At 41.0% G+C, this 23,781-nt stretch overlaps 2 protein-coding genes across 10 annotated transcripts in view; one reads left to right on the top strand and one right to left on the bottom strand.

Annotated features, from left to right (window-relative positions):
- The window catches only part of Aasdh (aminoadipate-semialdehyde dehydrogenase), a 28,382-nt gene extending 23,720 nt beyond the window's left edge, over window positions 1-4,662 (top strand). For 4 of the 7 annotated variants that reach the window (XM_015482129.2, XM_048784530.1, XM_048784534.1 and 1 more), the window contains 3 exons: window positions 1,015-1,137; window positions 1,920-2,051; window positions 4,177-4,662. In XM_015482129.2, the coding sequence (XP_015337615.1) occupies window positions 1,015-1,137; window positions 1,920-2,051; window positions 4,177-4,566 (645 nt within the window). In that variant the 3' untranslated portion in view covers window positions 4,567-4,662. The other 3 variants (XM_048784532.1, XM_048784533.1, XM_048784531.1) reach the window with 3 other exon arrangements.
- A 2,524-nt stretch (window positions 4,663-7,186) lies between these two features.
- Window positions 7,187-23,781, bottom strand: part of Cracd (capping protein inhibiting regulator of actin dynamics) — a 237,952-nt gene continuing 221,357 nt past the window's right edge. For all 3 annotated transcript variants that reach the window (XM_048784526.1, XM_048784528.1, XM_048784527.1), the window contains 4 exons: window positions 20,500-23,263; window positions 14,781-14,971; window positions 13,257-13,419; window positions 7,187-10,167 (listed from right to left, as the gene is read on the bottom strand). In XM_048784526.1, coding sequence (XP_048640483.1) covers window positions 10,007-10,167; window positions 13,257-13,419; window positions 14,781-14,971; window positions 20,500-23,263 — 3,279 coding nt within the window. In that variant the 3' untranslated portion in view covers window positions 7,187-10,006. The remainder of the gene's footprint in view (window positions 10,168-13,256; window positions 13,420-14,780; window positions 14,972-20,499; window positions 23,264-23,781) is intronic.

The following is a 23,781-nucleotide window of genomic DNA, read 5'->3' as shown; positions in this document are numbered from 1 at the left end:
GAAAGTTTTGCAATAACTGTGAAAGAGTAAAAAATTGTTTGTTAAGTATAAATTAAAATAAAAATATATTTAGAGGAAAAAAAATGAGGATCCAGATAGTAAAATAGATTTAAGGGATGTAAATACCTAGGACCCCAAAGAAAAAATGGCTAATAACTGTATGTAAATATTTCATACCTTTAATAATCAAAGGAATGAAAATCAAAACTGTAAGATAAATAGTGTTAGATTAGAAAAAATGTTGGAGTGATAACAGAACTGCTGAGGAGAGTAGTAGAGAGTTATAACTGGTGAGGACTCTAAGGAATAAACAGTTTAATCATAGATAGCAATTTTCTATCTTTTGATCAAGTAAAATTCTTTTTCTAGGATTCTATCCTGGCAAAATAATCAGAAACCCAAGTTGTTTAAAAGCCACGTGGAATAGTTCATGCCTGTAATTTCAGTGACTTAGAGGATAAGGCAGGAGATTCTCAAGTTTGAGGCCAGCCTCAGCAACAAGATCCTGTCTCAAAATAAAAAATAAAAAGGGCTAAGGGTGTATGTAGCTCAGTGGTAGAGCTCCCGTGGATTTGACTCTCAGTTCCACAAAAACAAACAGGTCATTTATAATACCTAATAATTGGTTCAAGGCAATTTTCAGTGGTTAGGTAGAGAGGGAAATTATTTTATGTTCATACGGGATAGTATGAATTAAAATTATATTTAAGTTATTTTACACAATAAGTGAGATAAACATGATACCAGGTTATTTATTTAGAATTATTTCAACTATATTAATCTACACAGATATACATATATGAAAAAGATCAAAAGGGAAAATACTAAAAAATTAACAGAATATCTGGGGATGTCCTTTGTTGTCTTTATACTAAGTTGATTCCCCACGATGGGCATGTGTTTTTTGCTGAGTTAAAAATCTTTGTTAACTAAATAGACATAATACATGGGAGGTGGGATATATGGATTAGTTACCCACCAGCAAAACTCACATTTTTCCATTCTTATTTGCAGGAAAAAAAGTGTGTTTGGAAGTTAGCTTGTGGAGGAACTGTCTTTTCTTCTCCTTGTTTGAACCCGATTCCACATCATTTGTATTGTGCTACACTGGGAGGACTTTTATTGGCTATAAATCCTGTAAGTTAAAAAAAAGTGTGTGTGTGTGTGTGTATTTATTCTTTTCTTTGATTTTTTTTTAATATTTATTTTTTAGTTTTAGGTGGACACAATATCTTTATTTTGTTTTTATATGGTGCCGAGAATCGAACCCAGGGCCTCACGCATGCTAGGCGAGCGTGCTACCACTTGAGCCACATCCCCAGCCCTCTTTTCTTTGATTTTTAAAAAATTTTTGCTTTGGATTCTGAAAGTATGAGTAGTTTTCATTTAGATATAATCCATTTATTACTGAACCTGGATTTGTTAAAAATGATTGACAGTAAGTCTGGGAAGATGAGAGAATCTGAGTTCATATATAAGTTTTTCTTTTTACCTATTTTTAAAATTTTTAGACATAATTTTCCTAGTTATCTTAAGAACTGCTTGTCCATTATAAGGTGAAATCTGGGTTGTTATTTTCTCTTTTTTTAAATGTATGTGTGTTTTTTTTTAATTTATATTTTGTGGGGGCATTCTGCCTAGCAAAAGCTCCATCCCTAGCCCTCTTTTTCTTTATGTCTAGAGCTTATGTGCTGCTTTTTTCTTTGTTGGTTTTCTTGCAGCTTTTTATCTGCTCTCATAATTAGCACTGATTAATTTTATAGTTGTGTACCTGTGTTCTTGCTTCAGTAGTCAGCATGCTACTGTAGCAATCTCATGTTCTAGCTCTGCCTCTGGGAGATTCATGAGTTTGTTTTTAAAAGGATAACTGATTAGTAGAATGATTTTAAGAGCTGTGAAATACTTTTTGCCCATGACAGGCTACTGGAAACATAGTTTGGAAACATTCCTGTGGAAAACCTCTCTTCTCCTCCCCACGGTGTTGCCAACAGTACATCTGTATTGGCTGTGTAGATGGGAATTTACTCTGCTTTACTCACTTGGGAGAACAGGTAAGATATGTTTTATATATCTTTTTTAAAGGCACGGTAGCAAGTGACAATGGAAATAAAATTTTGAACGTCATTATTCAATGCACTGTGTTCAGACTAGTTCTACTTAATTGTCAAATCATAGATTTCTTATTATTTGAATGATGATATAGTGGGTTTAAAAGATTTCTACTTAAACCTTGTTTTAAATTTTTAATAGTGTTTTCCCAGTTTTATTATAACTTCTGTAGAGGTTATTTAGTGTTTTAGTCAGCTTTTTCTGTGACTAAAAGACCTGACAAGAACAATTGTAGAGGAGGAGAAGTTTATTTGGGGGCTTACGGTTTCAGAAGTCTCAATCGATAGACAGCAGGCCCCATTCTTCAGGGCTCAGGGTGAGGCAGAACATCATAGTGGAAGAGTGTGGTGGAGCAAAACTGTTCACATGCTGATCAGGAAGCAGAGAGAGACTCCACTTGCCAGAAACAAAATATATACCACAAAGGCACACCCCCAAGGCAAGCTTGGGCAATTTAGCAAGATCCTGTCTCAAAAGATAAAAAGGACTTGGTGTGTAGTTCAGTGGTGGAATATTCCTGGGTTTAATCCCCAGCATAAAGGGAAAAAGAACGTTTAAAGATGCATTTGCCTTTTAATATGAAAACCAAAATCTGTTCTGCAGTTAGAATTCCATTTTGTGTTTGTCTCATTTCTCAACTTTATGACTGACAAGGTAGGCTTTTTCTGGGTTATATTAGCTCTTTGCTTGGGATAATCAACACTTTTGTAAATTTCTCCAGTGGCTCCTTTATGCACAACTTCTGTTGCATTCTGGATTGGGGGAATTATTTTGTAGATTTGAGAGTGCACTTGCTACAACAAATAGCCCATCAACAACTGAGCTTGATTCTGTATGCCTTTTTTGTTGTTGTTGTTCTAGGGATTGAACCCAAGGGCGCTTTGCAACTGAGCTAAGTCCTCAACCCTTTTTATTTTTTATTTTGAGAAAGGGTCTCACTGAGTTGTTTAGCGCCTCACTAAAGTTGCTGAGGCTGACCAACCTTAAACTTGGGATTCTCTTGCCTCAGCCTCCCAAACTGCTGGGATTACAGGTGTGTACCACCATGCCTAGCTTGATTCTATATGCTTTTAATTTATATTCATCCTTCTTAACTTAGCATTCCTTTTGCTCTGTGTAATAAGTTGTAATAAATTTATTATTACATTCACTTAATTTTATTTACAAAGTAGTATGAATATATTCTCACCTTGAGATTTCTGAGAAGATGAGGCAAAGGCACATGCTGTTTTGCCCGTCTTTCTTTTTGTATGAGCCATGAAAAATAAAAGTGATTTTGTACAAGTCAAGAATAGTATTGAGCTCACAAATCATATTTTGTGAATATGTCCACTGTTTTCTTATTTTTTCCATTATGCTATTGCTCTGCAGTTACCTTAGATATCATGCCCTTTTTTTCCCCTTATATCTTTTCTTCTATAAATAAAACCCAGAAGTTTATTTATAGTGGCTTTGAAATGAGGAAATAGTAGATACCCATGGGGCAGACACACAACTCATGTTTTTTTTTTTTTTAATATATTAGTCATAGTTGGACACAAAACCTTTATTTTATTTATTTATATTTATGTGGTGCTGAGGATTGAACCCAGTGCCTCCCACATGCTAGGGGAGCGCTCTACCACTGAGCCACAACCCCAGCCCCACAACTCATGTTTTTGTGTAAAGATCTAAATTATTGCATGTAAACTCTTTGAGCCCAATTATGTCCTTCTCCCTACCTTTAGAGAATAGAGTAAGATGCAGTTTTTAAATAAGATACATTGAAACCAATGTGTCTGAACATAACAGTAATAACTCTCAAATGGGTTGAAAATTAATTTTATTTTATAATATCCTATAATAAGAATGCTTCACTGTATTTTGTCCTGGATTTTACTACTGGGACAGAGGTTACTAGGATGGTGCTACTTTTTAGAAGAAGGCATCGTTATCTGTATTTGTAGTTACCAGTCAAAAAGCTGACATCACTTACGTCTGTATTAAGAAACTTGTAGAGCTTTAATCTAAGGCAGAAGTTTACAGTTAGGTGAATGTATTATTTTTGCTTTTACTTCCCTTGTATAGGTTTGGCAGTTCTCTACTAGTGGACCAATCTTTTCATCCCCATGTACTGCAGCATCAGAGCAAGAAATATTTTTTGGTTCCCATGACTTCTTTATCTACTGTTGTAATATGGAAGGTCATCTCCAATGGAAATTTGAAACTACTTCGAGGGTGTATGCAACACCATTTGTTTTCCATCACCACAATTGTAGCAATGCAATGTTACTGGCAGCAGCATCTACTGATGGGAAACTGTGGATCTTGGAATCTCAGAGTGGAAAATTACAAAGTGTATATGAACTTCCTGGAGAAGTCTTCTCCTCGCCTGTAGTCTGGGAATCAATGCTTATTATTGGGTGTAGAAATAATTATATTTATTGTTTGGATTTATTGAGTGGAAGTCAAAAATAATCAAGTCCAGTTTCTATCTGTGAAATGTTTGAAAATATTTACCATGATGAGCATGATATAATATTTTATATTAAAGGTTATATTTTGGTTAAGAAATGTGCCTACTTTAATAGAGAGCAAACATAATTTTACTTCCTGTAGGAGCAGCATAAACTTTGAGAAGGCAAGGACAGAACATCAATATATTTTGTAGTGCTTTCTTTTAATTAGGTGTGAAGGTTAATTTGGTGTCAAAATTTTTTAATTAGTCAAAGGGATGCTGCTGTGGTTTGAATGTTCCACCTGAACTCAAATAGGAATCTAATTCCCATTGTGAGGTATTAGGAGGTAGAAACTTAATCTGAGGATGGAATTAGAGTGGGACCTTTCAGAGATGATTAAGGTTAAGTGAGGCCATAAGGGTGGGGCCCTCATCCCTTTGGACTGTGGCTTATTATAAGAAGAGACCTGAGCTAGGACATTGTCTTCACATGTGATGCCTTGTACAGGCTTGGGACTCTGCAGAGAATCCCCTCCAACAAAAAGAACCTTGTCAGATGCAGCTACCGCTCTTAAACTTCAGCTTTCAGAACTAAGAGCAAAATAACTAGTCTGTAGTAATGTGGTATTCAGTTATAATAGAAAACGGATTAAGACAGATGGGCAGATAGTTGTTAAAACAGTATTTCTGGGTGTGCCTGTGAGGGTGTTTTTAGAACAGATTAAAATTTGAATTTGAAGCAATAAACTTGAGTGAAGGTCTGTCTTGACCAATGGGCCACTGGTGGGTGGGCATTATCCAATCTGATAAGAGCCTAAATATAACAGAAAGACAGAAAAAGGACAGATTCTCTTCTTGAGCTGGAGTAACCATCTTTCCTGCCCTTGGACATCAGAGCTCTTGATTTGGGGGCTTTTGGACTATGGGACCTACACCAGCAGCTACTACCTCTCCTAGCTTCTCAGGCCCGTGTTCTGAGGTTTTTAGATTTGGACTGAATTATATCACATGCTTTCCTGGGTCTGCAACTTGTAAACAGTAGATGATGGGACTTCTCAGCCTCGATTGTCAGATGAGTTAATTCCCATATTCCATCAATTAATCTCTCCCTATCTCCTATTGGTTGTGTTTCTGTGGAGAACTCACATTAGTGGTACATATTTTATATGTTGTGTATAAGAAGTCTTTTAATATATATATATGTATACATATAAATACATGTATATACATACATATATAAACACACACACACACACGTACATGCACACACATTTTTTTTTAAAGTCCTGTTGATGATATTTCTGTAGAGAACCCTAAAAGGCCAGTTGTATGGGTTTGGGTTTTAAGAAAAGACCTCTGTGGGAAAAAAAGATCGAAATATAACTCAATGGGTTAGAAACAGACAATGATGCAATTCACCATTCACTTATTTACACTGAGATTTACAGCAAAAGCTTTTCAAAGGTAGGAGCTGTCAAATTAAGTTCCTTTTTGTTGTTGGTGTGTGTTTATGTGTGTAGCTGGGGATCAGACCAGGTTGGCAAGCACTCTACTACTGAACTACATCCTCATAATTGATATTTTTTAAGTGAACTAAAGTACCAATGTAGAATTTATACACACACACAAACACACCCCCACACCGCCACACACACTGTGTAGTTTCAAATTGATCTATGGTGATTTTAGGCATTCCTGGCTACATAGCTTGAGCCCTATTCAAATTCTTCACAAGTTGGTTGCTATCCTTTTAAGTTCTAAATGTTCCACTTTTGGTTCCCTCCATTAATACTGGGAATTGCTCCCCATGACTGGCATCACTACAGGCTTCTTCACAGTTCTTCCATCTTTTGTTCAGTTGCTCCCAATTCATTCTCTTCCAATTTAAAGTGAAACAGGTTCTACACCCTCAAAGCAGTATAGTAAAGCACATCTGTGGTAGGAAGTGCGTGCTCCCATCAAGACCCATGACTTGAACAGTGCCCCAGGCAGGGGATGTTAGTGTTGGCTGTCTAAAAGACCTGTCTTCACCTTTTAGATCAGTGTATCTCAAGCCTTAATCACTTAATCACTTGGAGTTCTTGTGCACATTTGGGTTGAGCAAGGCTGAGAGTGGGGTGTCCTGATGAGCCACGCTGGAGCCTGCAGCAAAAGGAAAATCAGTACTCCTGAACCTGACTTGACTTAATATTTTGGACTTTTTTCCACTGTGGTATTTAAAAATATTATTTTGCATTTTGATTTTTTAAAATATTGCATTAAAATAAAATTCTCTAGTTACTGAGTTTTTTGGCACCTGAGGCAAGTGCCTGATTGACCTTACTTCACCCTGGTCCAGCCCTGTGAGTCAGCCCCAGCTGCACTGTCACAGGCTCTTGACTAAAGCTGACCTGTCTGGACATGGTCTGCACTGTAAGGAGGCTATAGGATTATTTTGTCTTGAGACTCAAGTCATTCAGGATTGAAACAAACATTTGTCCCTGTTAATTATTTTCTCCAAAATACCTAGGAAAAGTATAATTAAGTACTATATAAAACACTTTGAAATTCTTTTTCCCAATAGCTCTGTAATTGAGACTACTTGTAGATGGTCATCAAATAAGTATAAACTTCAGCTTAAAAAGGAAATCCACCAGTGCCAAAGATCTTGTTGGTATTTTTTATTGAAAGATCTTTTCCCCTTCAATAATGGACATTTTACATTAAAACTTTATACAACCAAAATCCCAAAATAATATTAAAATCACACTAAGGTATTTTCATTAAGTCTCTACTTAGCTTTATTGTTGGTAAAAATATTGCAAGACACTTGTAGCTAATATTTCTGCTTTAAAATAAGCAATTAAACTAAATGTCACAAGAAGAGACAATACATACTATACATTTGCAGATAACTGGCTAAACTGATAATTTAATAGTAATAATATTTGTAAGAAACAATTGCACTTGAAAAATTAAAAAAGTAAACAAAAAACTCTAGTTTTACATATAAGTCTATGAACCAGAGGTTAATCATTTATAATTTTGCCAGAAGTGTATTTAAATTCAAAATAAAACAAAACAAAAACCTCATGTATTTAACAATCATCCATTAAAAAAAAAAACTCTTAAGCTCTTTATATGGTTTTACAGAATTTTCCTATAGTTTTGTTGCTCAGAAAAGACTACAACACAACTAAATCAAAATAACACTTCATTGGTATTTAGTGCAAATTTGGGGTGATGTGTAAATGAAATGTTAAACATGTATCTTTTAGAAGTTGTTAGAAATAAATATGGTGACTGCCTTTACCCCATAGACTCTTAAAAAAACATAGATGGAGCATTTTTAACTCAGGCATTTCTCCTACTTGGTATGAGACCTGAGCCAGTACAGACTTGACTAATCTTCCATTCTTTGTTAATGATCTTATTTCCTCATCTGTTCCCTGCCATTACTGTGATATTGTCCAAAGCTGATAAGATGAAAGGAAAAGTCAATTCAGAAGAATTACCTTAGCACTATAATTCCAGTGTTCTAGGTGGCGATTCCCATTAAAAAGTGTTTTATCAGTGAGGAAGTCATTGTACTAACAAATGCCTACACATAAGACTTAGAAATGAGCATCGGCATGGAAAACGTGCAGTGGGATATTAATTGCTTCCAGTAGCAATAAAAAAATGTTACATTGATTCTTAACAGTTTGAAGGTCCAGTATATATAATATTAAATCCAATTTGTAAGAGAACAACTATCCATTTGGCCACACATGCCAGCTGCTACAGTGAAGCTGAGCCATTGTTTCTAGAAAGAAAGTGCTTTCAATATGGTGAATAACTTTGCTGTCATTCTTTCTTTAAGGACAGCACATTGCATATTGAGTAAAAGTAATAATGTATACTAGAAAAGTAATAATGAATACTATAAAATGTTTTTGTAGGAGAGGAAAATGGATGTAATTCCCCCTGCACTGGGCCAAGAATTTGCACCTACATTTTGGAGTAAGAATCTATGAAAAGGGGAATATGCCAATACCATGAAATATAAAGTTAGTGCCACAGTATGTGGTGGGAAAGGATTTGCTGGTATGTTTGTGTTCTGTGTAAAGCAAATTTAGGGAAATAAAAATAAATATGTGTGGCTTTGAAATTGCAAAATCCTTTTTTAGTATGCACATGTGTATGATAATAACAAGGCCACTTAAAACTCTGAGATGTTTTTTAAAGGTAGCAAGGTGAATACTCTGAATTTTAAATGCTACTGAACATTTGACTCTAAGTATGAATTGTTCAATTATAGCAAAGAAAAAAAAAATTCCTGCAGGAAATCCTTAGTACAAAGGCTTCAAATCTTGGCTTTCTGCAAATTTTCCCTAAAGACCAAAGGGAATCTTCAGAGACATGTAATGTCAATAGCCTGACGTATCTTTCTAATTAATGGCTGGTTTAGGTAGCTGTTTATTATTATTATCTCACTTTTGTTTGAATGAGCTGCCCCTTCAGAGTCTAGAAAATGAGACTACATTAGAATAAGTGAATCCCAAGGTTCATAACATTAGATACATTAGCATCACCTCAAAAATTCTTGCCAGCATGTGCATTCCTGGCCCTGGTCTCACAGGATTGATTCAGTAAGCCTGGGATGTAGCCTGGATACCTTATGACCCACATGCTCTAGGTAGAGAGTCTCAGAGCTAGAACAAGAACTTGTAATTAATATGGGATCTCCTTTCTTTGCCACATTAAATAAAAAATGTTCCCTAGGAGCCAACTGGGCCGCATGTTTCACATGTCCTTGAGGGTACTAGTATGACAGAGACTCACACTGTGTTGATGGTATTGTGGGTCCACAGTGTGCTAGAAGAGTGAATGGATTTGCCTTCCATCTGATAGCTTTGGGGCAGGGGAATTCATGAAAACTGGACATGGGCACAGAATTGGGAGGCAGACTGCTCCTTGTGATTCCCAGTTACTGCCTTCAGGAGGATAGGCATTCTTGTTCTAACTCACATAAAATCCTTTTATCATTGTTGTAGAAAGAGTAGATGCACCCAAATATATGGTAACACTCATGTTTTGGATAGAAGAAATTAAGGGTAGAGAATCAAAAAAACATTACAAAGGTTGGCAAAAGTACATGTCCTGAATGGTGTGTGGGTGTACACATGTGGAAGGACCATGGGATGAGCACGGTAGGCTTTCAAGAGGAGCTATTAGTTTGGACATTTTGCTTCATGTGGTCCCTTGGATGGAATTGACTCTTGAGAATTAGGGGGAGCTCAAGGCACCAGGACCTAGGGTTGTGCAAATCCACTCTTTACAATGAACACCACCAGTTCAGTTTCTAAACATTATTATAGAACCTATAAAACATGCTTCTTTTCCCTAACTTGGTTTCTTTACCTCATATAAAAAATAAATAAATAAAAAGGGCAAGAGAGGAGCCAATAACAGGCAATAGGAATGGGTAAGAGTCACTTTTTACTTAATAATCTGTGGACAGTCGCTCCAGGCCTTCGCTTTTCTTTTGGCCAAAGCCAGCCAGGCTGGCTCCGTGGACACAGGGGCAGCATCTGGGGTGGAGAATCTCTTGGTGACTTCTTTCACCAGTGGTGCTGGGGGAGCTGAGTCTGAGATCTCCACTATATTTTGTTTGGAAGCAAAAAGAGAAAGGAATAAGTCAGAACCACATTAAAAAAAATTTTTTTTAATTAACAGAATTATATGTAGTTACTGTGTATATCATAATGTTTTAAATATATATACACATTGTGGGATAGCAAAATCTAGCTAATTAACATGCATTCCTTCACAAAGTTACCTTTTTGTGCTGAGTACATTTAAAATCTACTGTTAGCATTTTTCAAGAATAGATTCTTATTAATCATAGGCACCATGTTGCACAAATATGTATCTTATCTAAATGAAAAATTTTTTAAAATATTTATTTTTTAGTTGTAGTTGGACACAATATCTTTATTTTATTTATTTTTATGTGGTGCTGAGGATCGAACCAGGGCCTTGCATGTGCTAGGCGAGCACTCTACCGCTAAGCCACAATCCCAGCCCTAAATGAGATTTTGTAGCCCACATCTCCCCATCTCTTACTGCAGAAGCACATTTTGAATTATCGGTGTGATGAGGAAAACTGAAACACAAGAGAGGCAAGTTCCTAGGTGGGCTTCAGTGAGAAGATCTGGGGAAAGCAAGCTATGTGGTTATAACTTGCTTAGAGAGTTACAGTGATCACAGTGCAGTAAGTTCGAATTTCAGTGGATTTCTAGAAGCCTAGTTTTCTGTACACAATAGCTATGCCTGCATGAATACAAGAAATAAAGGCAAATTTTGTAATTCCTGTTATACAACCAGTCAATCCCATAAAGAAAAAGATCAAAGCAGTTTGAATCCATCAATCTGGCAGGGTTAATAGCTGCCTCCTCCACAAAACATCCCCTGGGTCCCTCCATCTGAGTCTCAAGAATCCTGCCAGCTCTTGTGACTTACAGTCTTCTAGGAATTCCTTTGCATTCTCTCACTTCTTTTTTTTTTTTTTTTTTTTTTTGTAGTAGTAGATGAACACTACCTTTATTTATTTATTTTTATGTGGTGCTGAGGATCGAACCCAGTGCCTCACATGTGCAAGGCAAGTGCTCTACCACTGAGCCACAACCCCAGTAGCTCCCACATCTTTACCAGAGCTTACAGGCTTCTGCGAGAGAGTTTTGTGAGAAAGTGAGAGGGTTCACATCTTCTCTTTGGATCACATTTAGTGACTGCCCCCGCCCCCACCCCATTGCCTACACATATGCTTCTAGAACTCAGGCAATAGTGATTGAAAGACAAATACTTCAGAAAATGTCTGTTTCATTAAACTGGAGCCACTGTTGAGTTGTGATTTCCCTTTTGTACTTCCAATCAGGCAGGGAAAGGTATGCGCTCTTCAATTTCAGAGCTTTTATTTTATTTTGAAAGAAATTCCCTCTTTCCCTTCCTGCTGCCATCCTACCTATCTTTAATTCCTATATGTAAAAGCCAATGATAATGCCCATGGAGTTTCTAGAGAAATTACAGTGTTCTAAAATGTTTTTTTCAAACAGAAAGCACCCCCACCATCTCACCAAGTAGTTAATACATGTTTAATATTGAGACCTCTTTATATAGCCAGATCTCAGGGACCAGGTAACCAGAGAGAAGCGTGGCCTGGTGGTTGGGACACTGCTACAGTTTGTGACCCCCAAAAGCTCATCTTTTGGAAACTTAATTCCTCAGTGTGACAGTGTTGGAAAGTGGTGCTGACAGGAAGGTTCTTGGGTCATGGGAGCAAGCCTTCTGAATAGATGATGAATGTTTTTATTACATGAATAGGCTAGCTAGCACATAAATTCACCTCCCTTTTCTCTTTTCCACCCACTTGCCCATCCATTTTCTTTCTTTTTTTTGGTACTGGAGATTTAACCCAGGGGCACTCAACCATTAAACCATGTCCTCAGCCCTTTTAAAAATTTTATTTGAGACAGGGTCTTGCTTAGTTGCTGAGGGTCTCACTAAGTTGCTGAGGCTGGCTTTGAACTCTCCTTCCTTAGCCTCCCAAGCCGCTGGGATTACAGGTGTGTGCCACCATGCCCGGCTTGCCCATCCTCTTTCTACCTTAATAGCAAAAGGCCTTCACCAGATGCAGCTGCCTAATCTTGGATTTCCTTATCTATGAGCTAAAAAAAAAAAAAAAGAGAGACCCTCTTTATTAACTATGAAGTTTCAGGTATTTTGTTACATCAGCAGAAAATAGACTAAGATAGATGCTCTTTGGGCAACATTGCTGCCAAATAGGGAAAAGAGATGCTATGTTAACTCCTGGGAGGAAATATGTTCAGATTTATCTATCTTCCATGTGAGTTGTAATAAGAAAACAGTGGAAACTATTGGATCATTTTATCTTTTAACAGAATAAAGATTGTTTTTTAAAAAAAGTATCTTTTATGTGTTAGGAAAATATGAAAATTGTTATTGCTTTGGCAACATATATACTAAACAAACAAACAAACCCCCAAACTCCTGTTGTTAATTAACATCAAGGACACAGTGCTGAGAAACTTAACTGCAAATCTTAGACTATAAGAAATGCTGTTTAAAATCACAGCAGTGAGAAGGGACCGTCATAGTTTTGCCTGGAGCATCTGAGCCACCATGGGTCACTAGGACACAAAGAAGCAGTTTCCACTTCCAACTAAGGTATAGAGCTCCAAGGTAGGAGATTTTAGATATGAGATTTCACACATTTATCTTTTTTTTTTTCTTTTTCTGGGGATACTGGGGATTCCCAGGGGCATTTTAGCACTAAGCCACATCCCTAGCACTTTGGGTTCAATTCCTGACTCCTCCACCAAAAAAAAAAAAAAAAATTAGGCCAGTTGACCAGTTAATGTCACGTTAGTAGCTTCAAATTGGCCACAGTGGAAGAATTTACACCATGGAAAATGGCAAATGCTACTAAGAGGTTTCTCCACGCCCAGAAGAGCTGATGGCTAAACATCTACCATCATACCACTGATAGAAGGCAAGTTCCTGGTGGTCTTTATTGGATGAGCTTTATCAATATGCAAGTTTATGAATGGGGTTCTAGACTTCACTCTGTGATGCCCAAAGTGCTTGCTAGTGAGAACATATAGGAAATTAAGCATGTCCTAAGAGAAACGTGCAACCAAAATCAAACAGGAATGGACCAGCTCCCTACCTGTCACAGATGTAGGGAGAGTGTTGGCCTTTTTCAGTTGTTCTCTGCGCTCGAGCCTGGACACTGCAGTCTCAGGCTTCTTCTCTTCTGGCTGAGCTGTGGATTTGTGCAGGGAACCTGCTCTGCTGACACTGCCACTTCCAGGCTGCGGGCTCACACTGACCTGGGTGGGCAGAGACAGGGAAAGCATGTTTTCAACCTGTGATGTGGAAATGCCTGAACTGGAGAGCTTCAAGTCCTGTTCCATCTGCCAGCTCTGACCTCTGTTCCCATAGGAAGGGCTGGGACACACTTATGAGCAATGTGTGCTCAAGCCTGGCCCCCAGTGAGGGAGCAGCTCAGCGCCCGTGTACCAAGGAAGGAAAGTCATTCTCCAGAAAAGCCCCATCAAGCTGACTATGAAATCAGGTTACAGAACAGGCTCTGGATTTGCTCTCTGACTGCTGCTCAAATAAAATCATTTTCATATTTTTCATATACAGTACTCTCCCCTTATCCGTGAGGGATCTATTCTAAGACCTGTAGATTGCAGAAATCATGGACAGTAATGAACCCTTCATATACTATGTTTTGTTCTTACCTTAGATGTTAGCAATGTTGATATATTTCATATTGTCAAGAACTTTCACCTTTACACACCAATAAAATACTCCACAGTTTCACTTTGGCATATTCAAATTGCCAATATCACTTCTCTTATGCTTCATGGCCATTTTTTTGGTCATTGTAGATGGATGGCATACCTTTATTGTGTTTTATTATTGTTTTTGCAGTGCTAAGGATCAAACCTAGTGCCTTATGCATACAGGCAAGTGCTCTGTCACTGAGCTACAGCCCCAGCCCCTATGGCCATTCTTAAGTAAAATGAATACAATCACTGTGATACTGTGACAGTTGATCTGATAACCAAGATGGCTACCAAGTAACTAACAGGGAGGTAGTACATACAGTGTAGAAACACTGGACAAAGGGATGATTCATGTCCCAAAGGATGGAATGGGATGGCATGAGATTTTATCACACTATTAAAACTCATAAATTTAAAACTCATAAATTGTTATTTCTGGAACCACTGTTGAACTCAAGTAACCATGAAAAATGAAACCTCAGATAAGGAGAACTACTATACTTATGTTGTGTGTGGATCCCTACTATGTATATATCATCTCAGATCAATCCTTTGTTCCTTCAATTCTTCCTTCCTCTCCTCATCCCCTCCCCTTCCACACCCACTCCCCTCCTCTCTCTCCTCTCCTTCTTTTCTTGTGGTACTGGGCTTGAACTTGCAATCATCCTGCCTTAGCCTCCCAAGTAACTAGGATTACAGGTGTATGCCACCATGATTGGCTGGTCCCCCATTTTAAAAGTGGTCAATTTATTTACCACTCTGCTTTCTATAAACTCTATCATCCTCTCCTATCATTTCTCTTCCTGTCTGTCTCCCTCTCTTTCTTTAGTTCTTGTGACTTAAAAGAGGGTCAAACTTAGACTAACAAAATTAAAGCAGTGGAGCAGGCTACTCACGTTTTCTTTGGAGAGCTTTTCTGCCTGTTTGGCTTCTCGGGCTTGCTTTCTCTCCTCTCGGGTTGCTTGCTGCTCACGAAACCCCTTTTGCTTTTGTAGTGCTAACGTTATCCACAGTGGCTGGGCAGTTTCAACTTTCTCTGTAATTTTGGAGCCATCTAAAGAGTGCCTACTATGAAGCACCGGCTTCTCTGTGGGGAAAAAGACAAAAGAGGTTGGCTGTGAAATTAACTGCTAACTTGTCTCAGTTCCTTACCCCCTAAGTCTTGTGGCATATTAATAAGCCTAGGAAATATTCCTTCTTCACACAAATCTGTGCTGTTGCCCGAGGGGCTCCACTGGGTGGGAAAGTATCATCTTTGATCAATAGAAAAAGGGGCATTTCTCTTCCTTAGACATGGAAGAAGCTACTTTGCAAGAAAAATAAATTTTCAGTGTCATCAAATCTCATGTCTACAGGAGACCAAGACAGTTATATGGCTCAAGGTTGTTTTTCTTTGAATTCACTGCTTTAATGAAATTTATTTTTTAGCAATAGCCATGTCCCTGCACACCACTCTTGCAGACAACATTCTATGTGGAACCCCAATGTTTGAAAGACAAACAGGCACTGCTCTGCCTCAGGAGCTGCTGAGGGTAGCAAGGCTCTGAGGAACACAGGGAGAATCCCATGATTTTGGTCCGATGCCCTCATCTGTCTGCTGGGAGTACCAGCATCCACAGTAAACCAGTTGTGCCTGAGTCTTCTGACTTCCAGTCACTGCAATGGGGGATTCACACCTGGCAGGTGGTGGTTGGTATCAGAGTAAGTATGGGGCTCTGACACTGGGCAGGTCTGGCTTTGATCTTGTGACTGTAGAAGAGCTACTTTACCTTTAGTTCTCTAATAAATAAAATGAAAATAATAGCACATGCCTTATCTGATGAGGATATTTGGAACAATACTGGTGATCAGAATATTTAGAACAATGCTTGGCATATAGTTGTCACTCTACAAAAATGAGCTGTAACTATTACTTATGTCTATGAGACAAAGGTTCCTCTTCTTTACTCTCAAGTAAAAAGTAAAGAGACAATCATTCTTGAATTGGATTCTTTACCAAGTCAAAGGAAAGGGGCTTATTCTAGTCCTGTTCTTTTGTAATCCGACAGAAGTTTACTCTTTGACAGTCCAGAATCTTGCCACCAGAGCTCTTGGTCAACTGACTTTTTTATATTGTGCTCCGGGGTGAGGACAAAGACCAAATGATGAGAAAACAAATTAGAAAGTTTCAATGAGGAATTTAAACAACAATAATAATAAAGGCAATAAAAGCAGATTCTAATTAATTTTCCTTTTTCTTTTTGGGACTGGGGATAGAACCCAGAGCCTTGCGCTCTACCACTGAGCTACAAACTCAGGTCCCCTGCTTAATTTTCCATCTTCTATAAGGCTGTACATAGATAATTTATCCTCATAATGAAACTTGCACATTGCAATGTCCCTAATCATCAAATAAAGATTCAGGTATGATCTAACACAAGAAAGAAAAACAAAACAGGGCTGAGGTTGCGGCTCAGTGGTAGAGCACTCGCCTAGCATGTGTGAGGTACCACATAAAAATAAATAAAATAAAGATATTGTGTCCAACTACAACTAAAAAAATTTTAAAAAAGAAAAAAATATTTAAATCAGAAGGTTTAAAAACAAAATAAAAAAGTGAAATTGAAAGGAGAGTTTTGATAATTTTTCAGTTAACTGGAAAATTTGAAAAAAGTCTTTGCCCCTCAAGCTTCTTCGGTACTGAGTTGTTTACATATACTGGAACTAACCTGATGAGTTCCTGTTTCCCACCCAAGAATTGTGGAGCACTTGTTTGTAAAACTTCTAACCAAACTGCCAAGACCTAAATGATTTTCATATAAACCTATTATACAAAAGAGAATTTTGAACTAAAATTTCAGTCTGAAGCAGCCTGCCAAAAACATTGACTGGTGCTTATCATAAGGGTCAAAAATGCCTTCAAAATATAATTGAATACATTTGTAATTGACTAAAATGAAAAAAAAAAAAAAAACCCAAACCTCTGCTTGGGGTCAGAGGTGGAGGAGAGATGGTGGCTGCAGTTCTGTGATGGTGGGGTGTATTAGGGATACAGAATCTGTGGTTTGGATGAAGCTACCTTGGACTCACAGTGTTTCTCCCCAATCATATATCCATAAAAGTGCTTCTCCTTTCTCAAAAAATGGGAAGAAGAATAAAAGTGTCTTCCTCTTGGCAGATGGAGAAGAGTGTATGCTGGGGCAAAGGCTGTGTGAGTGGTGTCTGGGGTCCACAGGTGGGCTATGAGACAGAGATGGGCAGATGGATTGAGAACCAGGGCGCAGGGGGAAGAGGAGATTGGAGGAGATCTACTGATAGTAAGAGCATTGCAGAGAAGGAGAAAAAGTGGAGGGAGACAGGCGAGGTATCTGAGGAACCCACAGAAGAAATAGCACTGCACCCAAGAAGAATGAACCTCAAAATGTTTCACCTCTCTCCCTTCCTTTCCTCTAGCTCCAGAGCCAGTTTCTGGGATGAAAGCAAAGGGAGAACTGGCCATGTCCACATCCCCACTTAAGGGATTTCAGACCTAAGCAGGCCAGGTGGGAGAAGGGAGACATTTTTTTCTTAATATTTATTTTTGAGGTTTTTTTTTTAAGGTGGACACAATATCTTTATTTTTTTTACGTGGTGCTGAGGATGGAACCCAGTGCCTCACGCATGCCAGGTGAGTGCACTACCACTTGAGCCACATCCCAAGTCCCAGAAGGGAGACATTTTAATTGAAAAAAAACTTTTTATTATTATTACTCTGGATGGAACTTATTAGTTACTAACATGAGGCTACTGTTACTGAAAGTGAGGGATTTTTAATAATAGAAAAGGGACTGAAACTACAAAAAAACCTAAAAAACGAAACAAAAAACCAACTCATACAGATCGACAATTTTTTTTTTCAGTGCTTGAAACTGAGTACAGTTCTCTACCACTGAACTACATCTACAGCCCATTTTTAAAATTTTATTTTGAAATAGGGGTGTCAGTAAATTGCCCAGGCTGGCCTTGAACTTGCATTCCTCCTGCCTCAACTTCTCAAGTTGCTGGGATAACAGGTATGTGCCACCATCCCTAGCTGTAAAAAGTGTTCAAAGGCTTTCAGAATTTTACAAATGCCAGGTGAGGATTACCAGGGGCAGCTGTAGAGTGATGGGGAGAAAATTTATCGTAGGAAAGAACTCATGCTGGTGTTACCACTGTGGATGCCAGGAAAACACCCAACTTTACAGATACTGTTGTCCACATCTACAAAACAGAGCCAAAACTATCTAACATATGTGCTGGTGAGCGTCTCAGGAATAGTGTAAATAAATGTACTTGGAAGTTGTCCAAAGAAGGACTGCTGTTGAAATCATCCAAACACAATGAAATCTTTCATTTTATCAAGGTTTTACCAGACAGGGATGCTCTCTGTCAACTGCATAACTTTTTTAGGAAGCAAGTTTATAATTCCTAACTAAAAATTGATTTTGTTGCAATTTAAACCTATTGTCTTTCATTCTAAATTCAGTGAACTCAAGTTCCTGTCTTCCAATTCTAAGGGACAGGCAAGTGATACCTGCAGTTACAGGGTTCAAGTCACTACTCCCAAAGGTTATTTCTTGGAGAAAGGTGTACTTAATTATTTATCTGTTCTGCATACCACAATAGGTAGGAATTCTAGAATGAGATGATACCAGTAATCAAAGTCTGTACATAGTACAACCCATTCCCATGAGGTGGGTTCAAAATCAATACAGTGGCTTGGCAGAGGGAGTGGCAGAGGGCGTGGCCTACATATTCTGGAGGCCTGTTCAGCCTCCAGAACTCAGACCTCTTTGTAAAGCAGTGGTCTTCAAAAAAGGGTGCCTACACCCTAGGGGATTTGCAAGACAATTCACTGGGGTGAAGAAAGAAATGATTAGAATTTCTACTTATCTAATTTAAAACTTAAGTATAAAAATAAAAAATGCTTTTCTAATATTTAATACTCAGACATACTGACATACTCACTTAGCCCACATAGCCAAAGACTATATATAACAAATAGGATGTTTAAAGAATCATGAGGGAAGCTGGGAGGGCTACTTTATGGGGGATGTTGGGGGAGGTTGGGAAGGACCGGCATCGTTGTTCTCACTAATTCTTGCTTTTAGCATAGTGGAAGGTTCCATAGTTAGATGATTGCATGGAATATCCTATCTCTTTTAACTAAATGATCTTTTACAAGATGGACAAATGGCATAAAAGAACTCCTTAGATTCAATTTACTACAGAATGCAAGCATCAGAAAATAGCAGAGCTCTTTGCCTGCCACTTTATGAAGAGATCAGATTTGACAAGAAGTTGGCCAAAGAAAATAAAACATGGCACCATGATTTGCAAAGCATCCACTGTTGTTACAATGAACTTCACTCCAAATATACATGATGTCCCAGGGGCGCTAGTTAATGATGGTACCACATGTATATGACCAACAAATAAATTGGAAGTCTATGCTTAACATTTTTATCCTGACGGGGTGTTCAGTTAAACAAATCTGGTCAGCCCTGGCAGCAAGTTGAATAGCAAAACACCCATGAATGGAGGCAGCAGGTCTCATAAGGTGGGGGTGTGTGTGGGGGTCTTGCTTCTGTTTTTGTTTTTTTTCCCTGTATCAAGAAAAATTCAATTGGCAGATACTGACAGCCCAAAATCTGAATGCTGAGCAATAATAGTTTTGGTGAGAAAATTACAATAATTGAAGGATCATGTCTAAAAGAAAGAAGCAAGCATGAGCTTGCTTTCTTTAGGGAGAGAGAAAGTGAGCAACAGAACAGGCCAAGCCTTGAGAGGGAATCTGCAGATGCCAGAAAAGTAACAACACAAAAGCTAATGTCAAAACTAAAAATGGACCCATCATTCAGCAGGACAAACAGAAATCATTAGGGAGAAACAGTCTAGAAGCTGCTGCTCAACATGTGCATTCAGAAAAACAAGCTAGGTAAGTGGATAATTTAAAAAGGATGTTAGGAGTTGGGTGCTGTGGAGCATGCCTGTAATCTCAGCTACTCAGGAGGCTGAGACAGGAAGTTTGCAAGTTCGAGGCCAACCCTGGCAATTTAGAAAGCCCCTGTCTCAAAATAAAAAGGATGTAGTTCAGAGAAAAAAGAAAAAGTATACATATGTAGAAAGAGAAAGAAAAGAATCATCATGGTTGGCCAGAAGTAAAGGGTGCTCTGAAATTTCTTTATAGGAGGACTTCACAATGGCAAGACTTTGGGGAGGATGTGAGGCTGCATTTGCAGGGCATTTTACATAAAATTAAGTGAAAGCTGAGCATTCATAGAGGGGACCCATAGACAGGATGGGATGTCTGAAGCCCCTAACCTCCCACCTCAGTGCAGCTACTGCCCAGAGGCAGAGCACAGACATTGGTCGGGGAAACTAGGTTTTTTTTTTTTTCCATCACTGCACATCTCCCTTAGAATGGTTAATGACGTCTTTGTTAATTAGGACTATATTTCATATCAAATAACAAGGGTCTCACTATGACTATGAGTGAGTGTCCTTTGAGAATGGTGTCTGGCCTCTATCAGTCACTGGCTACTCCAGCCAGCATTTGAGGCTCTTGCATATATGAGCTGGACAGAGACCAAGGCTCCACCTTACAATACCTACCTTTCCTCCCTGCCTCAGGCGTTTGGGAAGGTCTCTCTAGCAGAGTGGTAGACAGAGGTGGGGAAGAAGGTTTCTTCTCCAGCACCTCTTCCTCATCCTCTTCCCTCTTCTGTCCCTTCCTTTCCTCTGGGGGTGGTGGTGATGGTGGCTGGGTACCACTGCTCTCCTGGCCCTCCTGGCCCTCTCTGGACAGCTCGCTGGGCTCAGAGTCTGGCTTCCCAGCTCTGCGAGCCAGCAGCTCTACCAGGTAGGGCCTGCTTAGTTTGGAGAGCGGGGATGGCGGCGGGGTCTGGCTGGCAGGCTTGGGAGCCAGTGCTGGTTTCTGCCCTAGTGGCATCTTGTTTGCTCCCTTGTCGTGCTCTGGAGCTGGGGCCTGGCTGCTGGACGGTGGGGGTCCCGGCTGGGCTGCAGGAGGAGGGTGGCTGGCAGGGATTTCAGCAGAGTCCCTTCGAGGGGTTAGGACTTGCTTCCTTTCCTGGGGGAGGGATGGGCCAGGCTTGGGGGCCACGCCCTCTGTCTCTTTGTCTGCATTGGCGCTGGCCCCGGCAGGAGGCCCCCCATCGCCACTGTCACTCGTGCTGCTGTGCCTCTTCTTCTTCTTTTGTTCCGCTTGTTGGTCGCAGTGGAAGCGCAAGGAGTAGTTGGTCCTTCTCAGCTTTATTCCAAAAGGTGAGGCTTTTTCCTCTGCACCTGGCATCCCGGGGTCTGGCTTTGCTACACCACTTGTGGCCTCGCTGTGCGCAGTGCTTGTGGATTCCGTGTGGACCGCTTTCTGCGGAGGGGAAGGCAGGCTTGGAACAAGGAAAGATGGAAGGTCTTTGGCAAATTTGCACCCCTCTGTGGTGTCTGCTGGCTCGTGGCGCACCTCTGGCTTCTCTGGACCCTTTCGGGGCTCCTGGGTACTAACAGGCGAGGGCGGGGCCGCTGTCTCTTCGCCGGGCCCGGGTCTTTTTCTAATGCTCTCTGCCTCCGTATTCTGTTTGGGGGTCTCGGTGCCACCGTCTGCGAATTTCTGCCAGGCGGGCATTATGGAGAACTTGGCGTTCACGGGCGGGGTCTTGCGGAGGTTCCCGCGGGAGTCAGATCGGGCCCTGGGAGTGGGCTCCTCCGCTGGCCTTGCCTGCTCTCTGTCGCCGCGCGGCTCGCTCTCGGCGTTCTTCAGGATCCTGGACCGAATGGAGGCCCACTCGGCCAGTGCGGTCACACTGCTTTGCGACTCCTGCGGAGGCCTGGCTTTCCCGCCGCCTCCCCGGGACTCTCCCGGGGCGCGGACGGGCTGTTCCACAGTAGGGACGTCCACGTGCCTCTTCTCTTCCGACAGGCCCAGAAGGGACTTGCACGCCGTGTCCTTGATCTGGTTCAGGTTGACAGCGGGGCCGCAGAGCTGAGCTCCAGTGACCAGGATGGCGGTATGGGGGATGCTCAGGGTGGAGGGCAGGGCGTGCGAGGCTGCGCTGGCTCTGGGGGCCTTGGGTTCCTGCGCAGCCGGGCTGGGTCCCGCGTCCTTGGCGGGGGTCACGGGGGTCAGATTGACCTTGGGGAAGAGAATCTGTCTCCCTCCTGAGGACACCTGGAACGTGTAGGGCCTGGGCATGGTCTGCCTCTCATCCACCTCCTGCCACCTGAGCTCCTCCACCTTTCTCTCCTTTTCTGGAGTGGAGGCTTCGTTCTTCTCCCCCAGGGGCAGCGTTTCTTCCTTCTGCTCCTCTTGCTGCTGGGGAGGGTCCATTTTGGCTGATTCTCTCCGGTCCTCCACGACGCGACGATCATCCTCGCGAAAGTCGCCCCTCTTCCCAGGCTGCTCTGTTGCCTGCCCCGCGTCTTGCTTCTGCTCCTGCTCGGAGCTTTCTCGTTGCCTTCTGAGTTCTAGGTCTTCTCCATCTTCTGGCTTCTCCTCAAAGCCATTCTGCAGGGCGCTCCTCGGGCCTCTGCGGGCCTCTACCTGTGGCTGCCTCTCTTCCTCCGGACTCTGTGGCCTCTGTAGCGTATCCCCAAGCTCCTTCGGGGCCTCCTGCGGCCCAGGAGCCTCCATTTCCTCCTGCTGTATCAGCTCTTGTCTTCGCTTCTCTTCCTCTTGCTGCTGTCTGAGCTCCTCCAGTCGTTTCCTTTCCTCCTGCTCCCGCCTTCTCTGAGCCTCCAGCTCCTCCCGCTGCCTCTGCTCCTCCAGCCTTCTGGCCTCCTCCTCCTGCCGTTGCGCCTCCAGCCTTCGGAGTTCCTTCAACTCCTTTTCTTCTTCCTGCCGCTGCCTCTCGGCTTCACGCTGCCTCTCGGCTACGCGCTGCCTCAGCTCTTCCAGCCGCTGGGCCTCTTCCTGCAGGGGACTCCGTTCCTCAGCCTCCAGGCGCTCTCCGTCCTCCGGCTCCCTCTGTTCTTGTTCTCGGCAACCTTGCTCTTCTGGGCCCCGCTGCAGCCCTTCCCCAGGCCCCCTTTCCTTTTCCATTTCTAGCTGGAGTTCCTCCTCTTCGCCCCCCACTTCATCGCCCTCCTCCTCCAAGAGCTCCTGCCTTCTGTTCTCTTCCCACAGCCTCCTCTCCAGGGCCTGCTGCCTCTGCTCTTCCAGGCGTCTCTTCTCTGCTGCTTCTGCCTTTTGCCTCTTGCACTTGGCCTCTAGTTCTCGCCAGTAGTCTTCTTGGTGTCTCTTCTCTTCCTCAGAATCCAGCAGCTCGGGTTCCTCTTCAAGCCACATGTGCTTGTCTTCTCCTGGGTGTCCATTTTGGTCCAGGGAAGGCTGCCTATCAAGGCCACCTGGTTCATTTTGTCCATCCTAACAGGGGGAAGGGAAATAGAATTAGTCTTTCACTTTTCTCGCAGAAAACCCTTACTCTTCCTATTCACAATGCAGGCGGCCCTGTCAGTCTCAAAAGGGACAGGTGTTCTCACACAGCAGTCTCCCCTTATCCAAGGTTTTGCTTCCCATGATTTCAGTTACCTGCCCTTAACCAAATATTAAATGGAAGTTCCTGGAATAATTTACACATTTTAAATAACACAAACACACACACACACTCTCTCTCTCTTTTAATTCCTTTCAGATGACGACTTGCCGCCACTGTTGCCTAGGCTGGACTTGAATTTGTAAATCCTCCTGCCTCAGCCTCCCCAGCAGCTGGGATTACAGGTGTATGCCACTGTGTCCAACATTTACTTTTATTACAGTAAATTGTTATAATTGTTGTTAATCTCTTACCTAATTTATAAATTAATCTCTTGTCTAATTTATAAACTGCATAATAGGGATGTATAAGAAAGAACATGGCCTATGTAGTATCCAGAACTATTCGA

The sequence above is a fragment of the Marmota marmota genome, unplaced genomic scaffold (assembly GCF_001458135.2).
Source record: "Marmota marmota marmota unplaced genomic scaffold, marMar, whole genome shotgun sequence".
Lineage (NCBI taxonomy): Eukaryota > Metazoa > Chordata > Mammalia > Rodentia > Sciuridae > Marmota > Marmota marmota.
Note: the sequence above shows the minus strand (reverse complement) of the source record. Positions and strands in the feature narration are given on the sequence as shown.